The 18,970-nt window shown below is 32.2% G+C and overlaps 1 protein-coding gene across 3 annotated transcripts; it reads left to right on the top strand.

Moving 5' to 3' along the window:
- The first annotated feature begins 44 nt into the window (after nucleotides 1–44).
- Nucleotides 45–18,886, top strand: LOC148620138 (DNA excision repair protein ERCC-6-like). Of its 3 annotated transcripts, none has more exons than XM_088580738.1 (22): nucleotides 45–113; nucleotides 1,404–1,629; nucleotides 1,997–2,096; nucleotides 2,283–2,400; nucleotides 3,123–3,252; nucleotides 3,504–3,631; nucleotides 3,990–4,112; nucleotides 5,201–5,462; nucleotides 6,194–6,371; nucleotides 6,829–6,957; nucleotides 7,348–7,500; nucleotides 7,914–8,049; nucleotides 8,743–8,913; nucleotides 9,292–9,579; nucleotides 10,367–10,462; nucleotides 11,040–11,255; nucleotides 11,846–11,956; nucleotides 12,551–12,765; nucleotides 13,175–14,004; nucleotides 14,420–14,554; nucleotides 15,991–16,180; nucleotides 16,687–18,886. In XM_088580738.1, exons 2-22 carry the CDS (start codon nucleotides 1,425–1,427, stop codon nucleotides 17,216–17,218), a joined length of 4,446 nt encoding a protein of 1,481 aa, XP_088436864.1. In that variant the 5' UTR covers nucleotides 45–113; nucleotides 1,404–1,424; the 3' UTR covers nucleotides 17,219–18,886. The 3 variants fall into 3 exon arrangements, with proteins under 3 accessions (XP_088436864.1, XP_088436863.1, XP_088436862.1); XM_088580737.1 differs by lacking the exon at nucleotides 45–113 and adding an exon at nucleotides 165–274; XM_088580736.1 differs by lacking the exon at nucleotides 45–113 and adding an exon at nucleotides 343–483.
- Nucleotides 18,887–18,970: the final 84 nt, after the last annotated feature.

Below are 18,970 nucleotides of genomic sequence, written 5' to 3' on the forward strand. Positions count from 1 at the left end.
GTTACTTCCGGTGCTTGTAACAACGAAAACAATGAAGATATTTTTCATTTTTTACTTGCCAATTTCATTATTTAAGATATTTCTGAACTAAAAACTTTTTTGTCATTCACCAGGTATGATAAAAAGTTATTTAGCATCAGATAATTTGTCATATCATTGGCTTACACCATTGAAAATGCAGAGTTGTGTAATTACCAAAATTAAAGAATAATGCTTACAGGATGCTACGATATCAGAATTCTCAATTAAAATAGTTTTTTTTCTAACCACATAGGTACTTATTTTGTTCAGCTAGCGTATCCACTGTGTAGTTTTTGTGATATTTTGTAATAATAATGCTAAATTTCCTTTATCATCAGTATTTTTAAACGGAACTGTTAAAATGTTCTGTCTTGTGTAACCCCTTGGCAAAATGAGATCTGTCTAATGTTCAGTAGTTTTCATTTAAATTTATAAGTGGTCTACATTTCAGTGAGGATGCAGGTTGGTGATAAGCTTCATTCATATTGTTCGTATATTAGCTTTTAGGATAAAGTGTAAAAATATATTTTCTGTTAACTTGTGTAACGGAAGAGCATGATTTGACTCACAAAAATTATATCCCACCACAGAGGATCGAACCATAGACCCCTCAGTGACAAGGCAACGACAGACCGATTCGGCTATAGAATTAATCCTTTGGCCAAGTCAATTAACTGGCTATTTAAATCTCACTACCTACTACAATGTACATGTACATGTAGGTAGGCCATCCTGCCACACTTGCACTGAATCAAGTGTAAAATTTCTTATCTCATCTTATGCAAGGAATAATTCAAATTTTAGAGAATCTATCTCATGGTTTTATAACTTTATTAAAACATTATTAATATTACCTTAATTGGAAAGGGATTAATATTATTTGTGAAATATTTTCCATTTAAACATGTGGAGGCCGTATCAACTTTGCAGAGAGGACTGAATTGAGTATCGGATGGATCTACTGAGCATCAATAAACCTTGGGACAGATAGACCTGACACCAGTTACTCTTGCATTTACCCATTTGATGATTAAGTACTTGAAATACAGTTGTGTTTTAGATTTTTGCACCAAATCAGTACTATTAACTCATCCTGTGAATCTAGGGATTTGGCGATTCAAGTTAGCCAATTTAGGGGATGTAAAAAAATCTTCCTTGGGTACAATTTTTGAAATGAAGATTCTTGTATGAAAACAAACACATATTTTCCTGTTTAAGCATTTTGAGAGGGACATTATTTATATCCCAAAAAGCAGTGCCTCCCACCCATTCTAAAATTTTAGGTTTCTCCCTCTCCATTGCTAAGCCATTTATAGGCTTAAAGAAATCTTAATTCATCTATTCTAAGGAAATTGTTAGCATCTAAATCTTTTTTTTTACAGATTCTTAAACTTATATTAGCTATGGATCAGTTAGAGAGACCAGTATCTGATATGGATGACCCAGCAGTGTCTGAGGTTTCTTACCAGAAGACAGAGAAACAACAGAAGTCTCAAAGCTTCCATGTAGACAGAAATCTAATTTCAGCCTCACGCCTAGATGAGCAGACTTCAGAGGAACTCAAAAACCTTGGACTTGATGTTTATAATCAAGAAGATTTTGAAGAGGGTACTTAAATAAAGATTCTGCTTTACTCTTCTGTGTACTTAAAAATGTATTGGGCAAATACTCCTGGTATACTTACTCACCAAATTTTATAGTTGTATTAAACAAGTTTTAGTCAAATTTTCATGTACATGTAATAATCAATGTTATGGACATGCATACACCCATTACATGCACATGTACATGTACTTTTTTCCCATTCAATTCCTTCTTATTCTATTAATAAGGAAGCTTGTTTTTGTAACAGTGATGATAACATTCAATATTTGGCTTTGTTCTAAGATTTCAGAGATATTCATGTTGTGGGATTTAATCTTAATAGGAAAAAGTTGGTTTAGATAAATTCAAGACATTTTTTTTTGTGTGTTAGGTGTGATGGCACAAGTTGGTGAGGCTTTAGCAAAAGAGGAAGATGGTAAATTGAAAAGGCAGCTTGAAAAGGAATTGAAAGGTGTTGAGTTAGATATGAAGTAAGTTTGATCTTATATCTTCAAATATGTACAGGTGAACTATTAAAATAACGTTATTTTATAAAATGAAGATATGACACAAATTGAAAGAAAATTCTGCTATTGAAATTTATCTTTACTGAATACTTCATAGTTAATTTAGTAAGTTCATGCAAATGTTTTAAAAATGAGATTTTGTGTTTGTAGAAATGTTGAAAAAGAATTGAAACAGTCTGAAACAATTCTAGCATCCTTGAATTCTAACTCAACATCAGCTTTTGTACAAAAAAGACTGACAGCCATTCAGAACCAGAAAGAAAATAAGGTAAATACGAAACTAGAAAAGATATGCATATTTCCAGATCATTCTCGTCGGTTTTTTTTTAATGAAAAACAAATAATCAATTGATTTAGCATTTCTTCATTGTTAGTTTCATTTCACTTTTATAGATTTATTATTGTAAGGTGAAAGTTTGAACAAGATATAAATTGTTAAAGAAGTATCAATCCAACTTTTTTTTTAAAATTCATACATATTTATTTTTTATGAGTTGTGCAAGCACAATTGCTTTATTCATGCTTGTATGCATGGACATTATATTAGTTATTATATTTGTTCAGAAATTGAAATAAAAGCATATTTCGTGTTTTATATGTACCTAACATAAGAGGGAAATGATTCACAGTATGTACCGAAATTGCAGTATTTTTTGGGACAATTCCGTTTATGGTATGTTGTGGCCGCCTACGATACTAATGATGCAATGCTATTTTTTGATAAATTTATTGGTATTAGTGTTTTATCTAGCATTGTTTAGATGACCCAGAGAAAAAAATAAAATTTTACATGAATATTTTATTTCAAATGGAATGATTGATCAAATCCTGACTTTTTATTTCCTGTCGTGCATAAGCGTCGCCCATGAAGGACACATGTCTCTTAAGATGTATTGTGACATGTATGGTTTGAGAAAAAAATGTGTCGTTACACCCCTAACTTAACATTTGTAACAATATATATGTCATGACGACACTGCTCTTTTAAAGCTAAGCCAACTCAAAACCTTGAAAGCAAGAGAAAAATCCCTGAAAAAGAAACTGAATGGAGACATTGATGTCATTGAAGACCCAAATGATATTGAAGAAGGGGAAATATCTGATGATGGCACTGGCAAAGGTTCATATTTAATTTTTGTGATACAAGAGATCTGAAGTCTAGTCAATTTTAAACATAACACTTTTGAAAAATTGAATTTACAACTTTATATATATCAACAACAAAAAATATTTGGTTTGAAAAAAAATATGAATTTGAATTCAAATGTATATTTTACTTTAAAAAAACTATCATGTGCATGATAATTACTGTTTGCAATATTCTTCTTTTCAAAGTTTTCATTACTGTTATAATTCATATTCTATTTTCAGACCTTAACCAGGTTTTAGGATTTAGTAAAGAAAATGAAACGGAGAGAGAGAGAATGATCAGAACTGGGGAGATGACTCCATTTGGCACTGTAGTTCAAGTTGATAAAACCCCTGAAAAGAAACCAAAGGTATTTTCAAATGATTCCCTGTGATTCTCTACCCTATTATGTATTTTCGTTGTTGCTTTAAGAAGGATCCATGGATATTTCTGGATTATTATGCTAAATTACATGTATTTATTGAATACTTGTCGCTTATTGAGAATTGTAAACCAATTTTGGAGTGTTCCACTTTGTCAGTTTTTTGCCAATTCAATTCTACTTGTAACCTACCAAGATCAACTTAGCCATACTGTAACTTCTGTATTGAGATTCATATGCAATCTCAATTGATTCAGTAGCTTAGTACTTAGAATAAATTAAGGTACTTGAAATATTCTTCATGTTCATTTGTACCAGTATATTTAACCAACATATTTTTCTCTAGTTCCAGAGTAGGGAACAGAGAAAACTACAAGCCATCATGAATGCCTTTGAAAAAATGGAGAACAAACAGAAAAAGAAGAGAGAGTCTCTAATTAATAAGCTACCCAAAAGAGAAAGTTCAGAGGTACAGGACCATGTAATTTTAATTTTAACAATTCTGACTGCTAGTTAGGATATGTACAGATGTTTAGAGAGACAATATACAATATACAATTTATATGTAAATTGAACACCCTGCCTAAATAAATTCTCATAAATAGAGATTGTTCATGTCAGAAAAAGTATGAAACAGGAAAACAAGCAGTCATTTTTAAGAATGTATCTAGCCTGAACCATGAAATTTCAGGATATTTTTCTTCATAAGTTGAATATTCACTAGCCTGAATCATTTTTGCTGGATTCTTGTATCCAGCTAATGGTTATTAAGGCATAGGTGCTTTTAATTTGTAATATTATATTGAATATGGTTGATACATTATACAGTGAAACCCACCGAAACTGAACCCTGAAAAATTTGAAAACCTGTCGTAACGAGACACTTTTCAAAGTCCCTTATATCAATTAACATCTATTTTGAACCTTTGTTAACCAAACACCTGTTTAAAAGAAATGAATTTTAAAGCCAAAAAAAGGGTTCAGTTTAGACAGGTTTCACTATTTTTATCTTTTTTTTTTTTATTTTATGACTCAGAATCAGTTAATCTGTTTCCATTTCTGATTTAGTAGTCTCAGTTGGAATCAGGCAGTGGGTATGAAAAAAAAACACCATTTTGAAAGTTAAATTTGACTATATGCACCATCAGAATTAAGGAAAAGAGACAAAAATATCCATATCATGTTAGTGCACAGAGTTATAATTTCATTGAAATGCACTGAAAATGAAAATTTCAAGGGCAGATTACTCTGTCAAAGACCTCATTTTTCTAACATTCTATTGAAAAATTTCATAGCAAATCCAGAATTATTTCAGATCAAATCCAGTGATGCAGAGATCAAAGAATGGTCTTTTCAACAGAGAAATTATCCTTGAGCTATATTTTATTGTCAGATTGGTGGGTTTTTTGACATGCCTGTTTCTGATTTTTTCCAATTTTATCTGATTCTTAAAAACACAATTTATTTCAATGGATTTACTATAGGGCTTTTTTTTCCAATTACCGGTACCTGATTCTTCTTACAAGAGATAGAATCTTTCTTTACACTTTCTTTCAGAATGAAGAAGAGAATTTTCCAATAGCAACAAGAAGTAGTTCTTACAAGAGGAGATCACATAGTGATGAGGAGGGTTCTCAGTCTCCATCCAAATCTCCTCGTACACTGGTCAAGAGCAAGTCAGACGGAGCTATGGATAAGAGACTCCTAAAGATGGAGGATATATATGACGATGAAGTTTGCAATGAAGATGAAGGAGAGGAGTATAAGCCTGATGGAAGAGAGGAATCTAATAGTGACACCAGTGATGCAGAAGTCAGAGGTATGATTTTTCAGTCCTGATAACATCGAGTAATGTAATTAATGTCAGAGAGTAGTGTTGGTATTGCTTTGATTAAATGACCAAATTCTGATAAATTTTCATATTCTTGTTACTTTTTTAACTCATTAGTTCGGATTAAGATTGTATTAAACCTTATCATTTTTATACCTCACCACATGAAGTGGTGAGATATTATGTGATACCCTCCAAAAATTTGTGTGTCTGTCTCATTGTCTGTCTGTTCTCCCAATGGTTTCCAGATGGCAACTTAAGAATTTTAAAAAAATTTTGCTATCCCCGTTTTCAAAGGCCATGTGAGCTACTGCCATTACTTGGTGACTGTCGCTGTCGTCTTCTCCTCTGACACTACTTGTTAAGCCAAATTCTTTCAATAGCTGAAATGATCCATATTATTAGGACTACAAAAGTCTTCAAGGATAAAAGTTGCTAGATGACTCCTTGTAAGAGTTATTACCCTTGAAAGGGAAAAAAATGATGTCTTTTTTTTTACAGTTTTCAGCCAATATCTTGAAAACTATAATAGATAGAAACTTTCAAGTCCTACCAAAGTCTTCTCGAGTCTTAATTGTTGGACAACTTCTTATTAAATTTATTGTCTTTAAAGGCAAAATTCAACCAGATGAGCAATTTAGGCTCCTGGGAGCCTCATGTATACCATTATGTGGTGGAGTATCTGTGAATGCCCCATTCATGCCCTTTTTTTATTGTAGAAAAGAAAAAAAAGTTGACAAAGAAACTACCAGTAAAACCAAGGAAACCTCCCAAGTATAAGGTCTCTGATGATGAGAAATCGGATGGAGGGGAGGGAGGGAAAAGGAAACTGAGTCGAGAGACGTCACTGAGGACAACTGATGATGGAGATGACTACACCTTTGATATAAGAATGGAGTAAGTTTAACATTGAAAAAAGAATGGTGAAACACAACAAATGCCTCAGTGTATAACCTTAATACAAAATAGTAAATACTCAGAGGTCATCAAAAAGTCTTCAAACAAGTATAAGGCCATACAAAAAATTGCCTAGATTCTCATGCCATTTTTTAAAAAATTTGATGCATTTTTTTTTTCTCTTTTAAGAGCCATCTCTCCGCCACGAGAGATACTTTTAATGATCAATGTTAAATAACAGCTTCATTCACATCATACTTTTTACCTTTCTGTCAAGGGCACAGACGATTCTGTTTACTAAAAATCGCAGATGCGGGAGGGTTTTTAGGGATACGGCAGGGCCTGAGAACCTAGCATATTTTTGTTTTGCCTAAACACACCTTAAGATACTTGAAATGTAATGAGATGAACAAAATTTCCATTTATAAAAATCTTCACAATGATATAATTTCTTCAGAAAATTTAACAAATCAGAGAGAAAGAAACAAGATTTGAGAGCAGCAGGGGAGTTGTCAGAGTCTGAGGAAGACGAAGAGATGGAAGGAGGATTTAAAGTACCTGGCAGGATATGGTCTAAACTCTTCAAGTAAGTCTTGGATTTAAATCCCTGGCCAGGTACAGTTTAGACTCTTCAACAAGGATATGAATTTTGTGTTGGACACTCAAAAAGTGAGTGGTACTAAACATGTCAGCATTAATTACTGTTCATATGGTCCTGTTTATATATATGTCAAGGTAATTGCTTTACTTATATTTTCAATGGTAGCTGTATAATAAATAGATTATAGTACAGTTTAGTGTAAAATACAGAAAATATTGTACTCATCCAAATTTTATTGAAAACCCATAGCTAACCAGTTCAGGTTTCCAATACAGCAAAACTTAGTATAAAATTTTTGTGTATTGTATGCTAAACAAGATCTATTCCTGTTACAAGTATTAATCTATAACACATTTTACTTTTCTATCATTTTAGATATCAGAAGGTAGGAGTAAAGTGGTTGTGGGAGTTACACTGTCAGCAGGCAGGTGGCATTATAGGGGATGAGATGGGTCTTGGGAAAACCATACAAGCTATAGGATTCTTGGCTGGACTGAGGCATAGCAAACTTAGGAGCAAACATTTTCTGTAAGTACCTAGAGAAGCACTTATTATTTTTCAATGTTGACTGATTTATTGTTAAACCTTATCGACTGTTTTTTTTTTATTTTGATGTAGACAGGTGTTTGATTAACCCTGGTTCAAATACATTTTCACTAATATAAAGCAACATCTGAAAAGTGTCTGGTTTATACAGGTTTTATTTTATTTAGGGCCTGGTTTAGGAAGGTTTCATTACACAGAATTTTAGTCGGTATTTTAAAGTATTAGTCACTTTTGCATGGATTTCTTTAAAATAAAATGCACTTTAGAAATTACAATTTGAACTGCTGTAACAGGTTTTATCATTTGCAATATTGCAGGTCATATTTTTAAGTTTTACAGATGGCAGTATTTAAACGAGGACAGCAATATTATAACATCCGCTTTTCTATTTTTAGGTATAGAGGTTTAGGACCTACCATTATAGTGACTCCCACTACTGTGATGAACCAGTGGGTGAAGGAGTTCCATAAATGGTGGCCTCTGTTCAGAGTAGCTATCCTACATTCCTCAGGCTCTTACTCTTGTAAAGAGGTAAGTTCACCGAGTCTATCTACATTTAACACTTGAGTGCATAGTTCATAATAAACTTTGAAATAGTAAAAATGATGAATGCTCTTATACCATATTCTAAATTTTAATCTAGTTGTATACACTGGTCAAAGAATTGACTATGACATTAAAAAAAAATCTGTAGTTGCTACATGTACTTCAAAAATGGTGAAAATGAGTTTTAAATCTTATGTTTTTTAACATGTATATCACACCATGAGATAAATTATCTGTTTCTTATTTACAGTTTATATTCATTTTGGATAACTTAATCTAAAAACAGCAGTACTTTTTTTTTTACTTCTTATAGAAGGTTGCATTTTTTTGCAACTATTTGTGAAAATTCTTAGTGTTACTTTTAAATTACCTTAGATGTTAAGAATATTTTAGAGGATGTTGAAATTGTCTTTGGTCAGGATACTACAGTGAAATTTCAAATTAAAATTTTGCTATGTTAATTGAATATTAATAGTTTTGATTAATCAGTCTTCTTTGGTTTTTATGATTAATCTTTCCTCTATGATTGTTATGATTTGCCAGTTTACTATGATTCTTAAGATTAATAAGTCCTCTACTTGTGTTATAATTAATAAGTCCTCAATGATTGTTATGATTAATCAGCCTACTATGATTATCATGATTATTTTGTCTCTTATGATTATTATGTTTTATTAGTCAGAACTGATTAGGACAATAGTGAAAGAGAATGGTATCCTGGTGACATCATACAGTACCCTGGTTATACACCAGAATCTTATACTTGACCATAACTGGCATTATATCATTCTGGATGAGGGACATAAAATCAGAAATCCTGATGCACAGGCTACTCTGGTGGTCAAACAAGTAAGTAATTTATTAATATGACAATTTAAAAACCTTGTTCAGGTATGTGAATTATAGAAAGAAATTTTACCCTTTATGTAGATTTTTTGTTCACCCAATATTTACCTGCCTCATTGATGGTAAAAGCAAGGCCTGTAGCCACTAGACTTGGTTTCTCCTTCAATCTGTCTATCCGACGGTCTGCTTAGATAATACAGAAAACACAGTTTTGGTAGAAAATATCCAATCACAAAATGAATTACATTTCTAGCGATTATCATTAAAGGCGGGGGGAAAAGGTCTCAATTACTGTACTTATTTTACTAGTAATGAATAATTTGATTACAAGCTGCAGCCCTATGTAAAAAATCTTTAATGATATATTTTTTTTCATTCCAGATCAAAACACCACACAGAATTATTCTATCTGGTTCTCCAATACAGAACAATCTGAAGGAGTTATGGTCCTTGTTTGACTTCATCTTCCCAGGAAAGCTTGGAACCTTACCAGATTTCATGAACCATTTCTCTGTCCCAATTGTACATGGAGGGTATTCCAATGCCTCCCAGCAGCAGGTACAGACAGCATACAAGTGTGCCTGTGTTCTGAGAGATACTATCAACCCATACATGATAAGAAGAATGAAAGCAGACGTCAAGATTAACCTACCAAGTAAAAACGAGCAGGTGTGTTAATTCAGTGGAACCTGTCCAAACAGGACCCTGAAAAAAGCAAATATCAATCTACACAACCAAATGTGCCACATATGATAATCATATAGTGCTTGATTTATATGATAGACATATGATGCTTGATTCATATGATAATCATTTGGTGCTTGATTCATATGATAATCATATGGTGTTTGACTCATATGATAGACATATGATGCTTGATTCATATGATAATCATGTGGTGCTTGATTCATATGATAATCATATGGTGCTTGATGTCAGATACTTAGCAATTTGAAATAGATTTGTATTGAAATCAGTATCAATCAATTTGAAATTGCGATAAAGACTTGATAATCTTTGTATTAGGTAACATACAGTACAGTTCTTATCATTGTTAACGAGAAGGTTCGCATGATTTTCTATCAATGATTTTCACTGTATTTTTCAGTATATGTCTTCTTTTAGTAGTGAGTGTATATGTCGATGGAAATATTATAAAATTGGATAAGTATTCAAAGATAAAATCATACTTATTAACCCTCCCACGAAATAAAATTAAAAAATTTAGTTTTTTCCACATAAAGTTGTTAGATTTGTGGGATTGATGTTTTTGGTTAAAACTACTCTAATATTTTTGTGAAAAAGTACTAAATAATAGTAATTGAATTTTTCCATGCAAAAATTTGCATTACATAAAATTCTCCCACATGAGACAGTGTCAGTGGGGGAGAATTTCCTTCATGAACTGCTCCATAGGTCAACATGTATGGGTAAAATATAAATTCTCTGTTTTCAGGTGTTATTCTGCCGACTGACTGAAGAACAGAGAGAAACCTACATGGAATATTTACAATCAAGAGAATGCCAGTCTATTCTGTCTGGGAAGTACCAGGTCTGTTTATGTAATACTGTTAGAAGTATGCTTTATTGACAACTTGATCAATTTTCCATTCTTCTTATTTCGATATTAGGCTAATGTCCTGATACAAAAAAAAATTGGCAATTTCCAATAATACCAATAGGTCAAACCCATTGTGACATTATAAACATTATAATGCTAATTTACCAGTGCACCTGGTCCATGCTCCCAGTTTTTAGTGGAGTCTGAGTTGCTCATTTACTTTTGTTGCTTTGTATGTATTATTCTGGATATTTTATGTTCTTTGTTGGGATTATAGATATTTCTATCTTGACTTCAAAAACTGTCGATATTCTATATTGTGCATGTGTCCTTTAATAAAATGGCTTTGAATCGTTATTGTCTTTTTTTTTTTTGTTTGTTTTTTTTTAAATGCTTAAAGGACTGATGAAAGGATAATTTCATTTTTCGAATTATTAGTCTTGCATCATATTTTTTGTTCTACTTAGATTTTATAATTTTCTTTTTGCAAAGAATTTGACTTGCCTTAGCTTTGTTTCCATTGAGAATTCATTAATTAACAACCTGTTGCAATCTTCTTCTCTTATAGATATTTGCTGGACTAATTACTTTAAGGAAGATCTGTAACCACCCAGATATTTGTACAGGAGGTCCTAAGTTATACATAGGGGAGACAACTCAGCATGATGAATCCCTGGAATATGGCTACTACAAAAGATCGGGGAAAATGATAGTAGTAGAGGCATTACTGAGGTTGTGGAAGAAACAAGGGCACAGAGTTTTATTGTTCTCTCAGAGTACTGTGGTAAGTAAAAGATTCATAGGTCTCTAGAGATTTCATGAATTTTTTTTTAAATTTTCAATGTTAAGTTTAAATAATTTAATTTCAGATGTAACATGCTTTCTGATTGGATAACAAATTTTGTCCATCATCTCATAGACCAAATTTTGAGTGCAAACTGTGACATCATCAAGCTTTGCTGTCGATTTATTTACTTAAATTTTGATACTAAAATTAAATTATAAGGAATGACTGATATATTTTTTTGGTTTATTTGTAATAACCTCAGTACCTGTGATGCACACTTGAAAGTAATCTGCAATGCAGGTTATCTAGTGTGCACCACATAATTGAGGTTATTTCCTCATAGACAGAAAAAATATAACAGTCATTCCTTAAATGCTTTTACTGTATTACCAGTTTATCTTTGGAGAGTAAAGTTATTTCACATGTCAAAAATTTAATGCATTGATAAAATAAACTGTGGTAACTTTATTTGACCTTGACCTCATTTTTCTACCAGTATACCAAATGGTAAGTTGATATATATCTATTAGAAGCAATGTTATAACAACTTTTTTAAAATTAAGGTTGAATATGACCTTTTTTCTTAGATGCTGACTATCTTAGAGAGATATGTATTAAAGCAGAAATATAGCTATTTAAGAATGGATGGAACTACACCAATATCATCTAGACAGCCACTCATTAATCAGTTCAATACGGTAAAAAGCTTATGTTCAGTACCTTTCAGTTATAAAAGCAATATATAAGACTGTTCCATAATGAGATAGATAATATTAATAAGAAGAAAAATACAGTGAAACCTGTCTGAAAAGAACCCTCCTCCCCTGGCACACACGCACACACACATTTTGTTTAAAATTATCATATTTTCTGTGAAAAAAAAAAGTGATTGAAATTTTACATCAAAAATTTGCCTTTACATAAAAATCTCCCACATGAGACTATGTCGATGTTGGAGATCCTCCCACATGAATTGGTCCAGTGGTTTGGCTGTGAAATTGGTTTGGTTTATATAGGTGTTCCATATACCAAGGTTTAAATTCCATTTAAACTGTTATCAAGGGCTTTTAAAAAGTTTCTGGTTTAGACAGGTTTTCATATTATTCAGGGTTCAGTTTAGACCAGTTTTTGTATTATTCAGGGTTCGGTCAAAGCAGTTTTTGTTTTATGTTAGAACTTTTGAAAAATATTTCTATTTACAACAGTTATTTTTGTAATACAGAACTAATTTTTAATATACTCAGTGCTTATGATTTCATTTGTACTAACATATTTTATTATGTTATTTTCAGGACCCATCAATATTCCTGTTGCTATTGACTACCAGGGTTGGAGGACTTGGGGTTAATCTCACTGGAGCTAACAGAGTTATCATATTTGACCCCGATTGGAACCCAAGCACAGATACACAGGCAAGGGAGAGAACTTGGAGGATTGGTCAGACTAAACAGGTTACTGTTTATAGACTGGTTACCACAGGTACCATTGAAGAAAAAATATACCATAGGTAATGATATGTCAAACTTAACCATTGAAAAGTGTCAAGAAGCTTCAAGAAGTGACAAGAACCATCAACATGTCTAGAAAAGGCGACAAGAGTGGAAAAATAAGGACAAGGATATTTTAAAATATATCTACATATTCAACTTTGTCCTCTCACAGGTTTCGCCTGGCTCATATTATTCACAGATACTAAATAAAGAAACAAATACAAAGAAAAGAGCACAAAACAGAACTGAAATCATTACATTGGTTTTGATTTCATAATTTACAAAAAGAGATGTATCTTTACATTGGGTTCATTGACCTTGACATGGAATCCTAGAATTGTTTTTTTTATCAATTTAAATATTATTCTTTTGTTTTTACATAGGTAAATGCATGACATTTTTTTACACTTTATACAATTATTGTAGGCAAATTTTCAAACAGTTTCTGACGAACAGAGTTTTGAAGGATCCTAAACAGAGGAGATTCTTCAAGGCAAATGACCTGTATGAGCTCTTTGATCTAAATGTTGACTGCAAGGAAGGAACTGAGACTGGAGCTCTGTTTGCTGGTACTGGCTCAGAAATCACCAAGTCAGAGGTCAATAAAAGGGTCAAAGAGCACAAGGTAAACCGGTTTGACCAGATGAAAGAGAGGCAGAAAGCTGAAAAAGAGGCTGAAAAGGAGGAGGAAGATGTAGATGACATTAAAGAGAATTTTAATGAGGAAGAAGTGAACAGGATGAAAGAACTAGCTAAGAGGCTGAGTCAACAGATAATGGCAGGAAAATCCAAGAGTAGCAGTGATCCAGAAAACAAAGGAAAGAAGGCAACAAAAGAAAATGGCCATTCAAATAACAATCACAATGAATCTAAAGAACAAAAAAATGTAATTAATGAATCTCAAACAATGTCACAGTGTGATATGGAAGGTTTTGTTGATGATGAACAACCGAGTACCTCAAAAGCTGTTGACTTTTTCTATCACTCTTGTGATGAGAATTCTCAGGGATTCTTAGATGAAGCTTTAAATAGTACAAAGCAAATTGATACTAGTGAAATGAAAAAATCTACTGATAAGTTCCATAAGCATAAACATCATTCTCATGGACATAAGCAGCGTAGGTCCCATGGAAACGGGAAGCATAAACACTCTTCTCACAGTGATCATAAACATAGACATTCCTCTTCTGGTGAAAAAGGAGAATATAGCAGAGATAGACACAGGAAGGACAAGAAAAGGAGACGTAAAGATGCTGGTATGTATTTTGTGACAGTACAATACAATTTGAAACTAACAAGAGAAATGGTGATGCAAACTGTAGTGAATCTAGCTTGTTATTCTGACTGCTAATTTACACTATTTTCACGATGGACAGAAAGCACAAAAAATTGTACGTGTATCCACAAATTGATTCTTAAGACTATGTATTAACCATTAATAATTTTTTTTTAAAACTATATGCAAATATGTCAGACTAATGTTTACAGTACTGGGTAAATGTAACCATATTTTCTTCATTATTTTATTAGTAGCTAGTGTTCCATATAAATCTACTTTTCAAACAAACTTTTTATAAATACATGTAATATTTTGTGCCAAAGGCTGTGATAGACTAGATTTAAAAATTATACTGATGTGTTTTAAAGTCTGATTATCTTTAATTTCACTAGAGTTTGATGGAGAGAGAATTCCCCACTTGGATAAGCAGGATGTATATAAAACTGCTGGAGATGATGACTTGGATCAGGCTAAGGAACATGCTGCTATGGATGACTACGTACTACAAAAATTATTTAAGAAAAATGGTAATGATATCATTTAGTCATTTACTGTATGACTGAATTGCAATTAACTTCTACAACCATTAAAATAAAGAACTTTAACCCACAATTTTTTTTTATTAGGTTCATTTTGAATAGATCTAAAATATTTAAGCATGATTTTTTTTTTGTTGAAAGTGTATGGTAAAACCTATTGAAACCGAACCCTGAATACTGTGAAAATACTTTAATTCTTGGATACCAATTTTTGCCAATCAGGGAAGAAACACAAGTTTGTCGATTCTTGAATTTGTGGTTTTGAAGTTTTCAGTATACAAATCAATGGGAATCTACTATTCGTTGGGAAACAAATTTCGTGGTTTCACCTAGCTATGAAAACCACAAAAATTGGTACCCAACCAACAATAGTACTTTCACAGTAATCTGAAAATCTGTTTTAAGCAGACACTTTTTAAAATCCTTTATATCAGTTTAAAAGTATTTTGAAACTTCATAAACCAATCTCCTGTGTAAGCCAAACACATTTTAAGTATCATTCTGTGTAAGAAACAGGCAATGAGTGACACCTCATTTTTCTCAATTTGGTCTTTTTTGCCTCAAACATATTCAAATTCATCTAGAAAACATCTATTAAGCTATTTAAATTTCTTCTGACGCATTGGTGACGTAGGTATTTTTTGACTGCTTATATAAGGAAAAAGGTCGGGAAAATTTTCTTGCCATATTTCTAAGTGTATTTCAACTAAATTTGACCTGTCAATATCTTTAAAAAAAGGCAAACTTTACAAACTCTTTGACAGTAATTTCTTGAGGTTATGAGGTATGAATACTTGGATATTGCAATAAAATCTCTGTGTATTTTTTCTTCATGTGCCACACATAATACACATTTTGCCAGAATCTTAGATGGAGAAGTACCTAAAGTCTATAGGGTCTTGGTTTAGACAGGTTTCACTGTATATAAACGTATAGTAAAATGAAGTCACTTGATTTGTGAACAGTAGGAACCAAATGAAAAAAAAATCAGGGCAGAGTTTCTTAAAATCCGCATACACCCAAGTTTTAAATAATTTTTTTTTATTTCCACTGGTCCAATCAAGATGGTGTAGAATTTAGGGAAAATCTTAAGGTATTTCATGAATCTGGAAACAAGTCTTCTGGTATTTTACAGTTTTCAACATACAGTGAAACCTGCCTTTAACAAACTCTGGAAAAACCAAAATACTGTGTAAACCAGACATCTTACAAAGTCTATTCATATAAATTTCAACATGTTTTAACCTGTGTAAATCGTACACCTGCCTTAACCCAGTGAAGCCTCAGTCCAAAAGGAGTTTAGTTAATACAGATTTCACTGTGTTTAGGGTTTTTTTGGGGGGGGGGGGGGTGAGTAGGGTTTGCTGGTTTGTTTTTAATGTTCAAAACATAATTTTTTAGTCTATTGCAAATTCCTATTGTAGGCATACAAGGTGCTTTAAAACATGACGTAATTATGGATCCCAGTAAACACGACTACCTGATAGTTGAGGCTGAAGCTGAGAGAGTTGCTACAGAGGCTGTTAAGGCCTTGAAAAGGTCAAGGTCACAATGTTTAGGACCAATGGCTGGTGTACCAAACTGGACTGGGCATCATGGCTCAATGGTGAAAAAGTATGTGTACAAAATTAGCAAAATCTTGATTTATGCATTAATGAAAAGATTTTGAAGAATTGCAGAGGTCATTATAGGTTAACAAGGAATGCATGGCAGCTGAAGTATTAGAATTGATAATCAGAAGACAAAAGGACAATTTAAAAAAAGGATTTTGTTCATAGCTACAATTTACAGTCATACATTTTCTGTTACTAATCATATTTTTTTCTCTTCTATCCAGAATTTAACCATTTCTGGACCTATTGTGTAAATATTGTTATAATTTTCACTTAACAGATGATTGCATTGAATTCCATTTTAACTTCATTCAGATAAGTTTGTTTGCTGTATGACATGGGGAGAATTCGAACATCAGTTTATATTAACAATTTTGATATCTGATAATCCATTCAACTCGTAATTGTAAACATGCCTAATAATCAACCAGTAGTACTAGTTTGACCTTTCCATTATGTAAATTGAAAATGTATACTTTTATGACTGTTGATAATTTTTATTTTCAGGCCACGATTTGGCCAGAAGAAGAATACACAGCTGTTGGAAACTGTGACACAGTCATCTTCTATGGACATGAGCAAGGCAAAGCAGATTGAAAAAGGAGAATTCTCAGGAGATCGGCCTCATTTTGATGGCACTAAAGCTGGTAGTGTTGTTGTAAACATGGAAACAGGGTCGTCTGCTCCTGAGGTCATGACCTCAGATGAACTATTGTTCAGAATGAGGAAGAGAAATGTGATGTCGTCTGCTACTACTGCTACAAGTAATGACAATGATGGAGAAAATGAAGAGGAAGAAGACACTTCTACTCCAGTTGTGGACGATGATTCATTTAAACTTGTCACTGATATCAGGAACTTCATTATGTTTGAGGCACGAACAATGTGTAAAGCAATGACGCAAGAAATCCTGGACAGATTTGGTCCTCAACTTCCACCTTCAGACTCTGCTAAGTTTAAAGCTATGCTGAAATCTATATGTGACTTTGAGAGAGTTGATGGTGTAGGTTATTGGAAACTTAAGAACACATTCAGATAACTCTTAAAATTATGTAGATATATGGATATGGAGGGTTAAGCAATCTTCTAATACTCCAAACTGATCATTTTTGGTATTGGACTATATTCTAATCTCTATCTTCTCTTATTATACCCTCCCACTTTTCAAACTTTTCTTCTATATTTCTTATGTTCTCATCTTAACCTTTATTTGCACACCTTTTGATAGACATGTTATGGTATTTTGCTGTCCATCTGTCTGTCTGTCCACATATGATACTATTCCTGAAAAAAAAAACTTAAGTGGCTTTATATACACGTAACTTTCTGCTTTGATGCCGTTCTTTTTTTTTAACTATTTATTAATTTCCAAGTTATTGACTTAGGACCCTGAACAAAGCCCATATCATGTGCTTTAGTGTGGATGTATATTCTCTTTATCTTTTATGTTGTTTGTTTACATGTATTTCATAAGGCAGCAATTTGTATAAATGTATTTAACTGAAAATATAACCAGATGTATTTCTGATTAATTTACAGTACTTAAAATTGACCATTTCAGTAGCAGTCTTTCTAAAAAATCAGACAGAAGGTGATTCATGCATGTCAAAAACCCACCATATTCAGTTTCATTTCTTGTTCAGAAACAGTTACTGATCACATAACCGGTCTTAGTTTTACATTAAGTTGTTGTGCTTTTGAGATAAAATTTATATCAATTGTTTTTTGAAACTGTGAATATGCTCACTTGACAGCAGCCACTAAAATTAGCAACCACGAAAATAACTACTTTTACAGTACTGTGTTGCAAATGCAATCGCCTTTTTCTCGAAAAAAAAGTTTTTTTTGGGTTATTTCTGGACTTTTCCAATATTACATATAGAATTCCACTAGCAAATTTTAGCAAATGGAAATAATTTCTACCAGCAAAATTGAATTTCAGCTAGCATTTAGCAAGTATTTCCTCTTAAATTCAATCACTGAAGACTATGATTTAGTACGTTGTATTTTAATTAACCTGTATAGAAAGACCACCTGTCTTAAGTCACCATGATTTTGCTCTCCATTGAAAAACAGGTTTGACTGTATAAAAGTAATTTTTAATTCCATTTACAGTATATAGTTTTTGATTACCAGTTCTGTTCTGTTTGTTTTGTTTATTATTGTTTTTGAATTTTGGTTTACAATGAATGTGAGCTTGGACACTGCTGGAATATGTGTAAATGCCATTATCTATTTTTGTTACAGAAATTTACCATGTCTTATTATTGAAGCTAAGGATTTGTCTTAATGTTGTACATTGTTTTGTATGAAAATGTTTGTAAGATGTATCTCAGGAATCATTTGCGGAGGATGGATTACTGAAATCACACTTTTTTTTTAGGTTAATTTATTGTTTGAAAGAAATAACCTTATCACTTTTTAACAAAGCCGAACTTAAAGATATGGTTGAAATATTTATAATGGACAAAAGTACAAAATGTACCATATGGCAGCAATTTGTATAAATATATTTAACTGAAAATATAACCAGATGTATTTCTGATAAATTTACAGTACTTAAAATTGACCATTTCTGTAGCAGTCTTTCTAAAAAAATTCTGCCTTACAATCAACCTATGGTGATGGTCATGTAAGGAGGTTGTTCAAACACTGAAATGCATTTCTTGGTAATAACTTTTTCTGAAATAAAAATATTAACAACTAATTTGACTTTTTTTTTTGCCATCTATCACTATTGCATGAACATTAAAAAAAGATATAACAAACTTGAATTACTCCAGCAAAAATA

This window comes from Perna viridis, chromosome 4 (assembly GCF_037379345.1).
Source record: "Perna viridis isolate PV_CMFRI_1.1 ecotype Kerala chromosome 4, ASM3737934v1, whole genome shotgun sequence".
NCBI classification, from domain to species: Eukaryota; Metazoa; Mollusca; class Bivalvia; order Mytilida; family Mytilidae; genus Perna; species Perna viridis.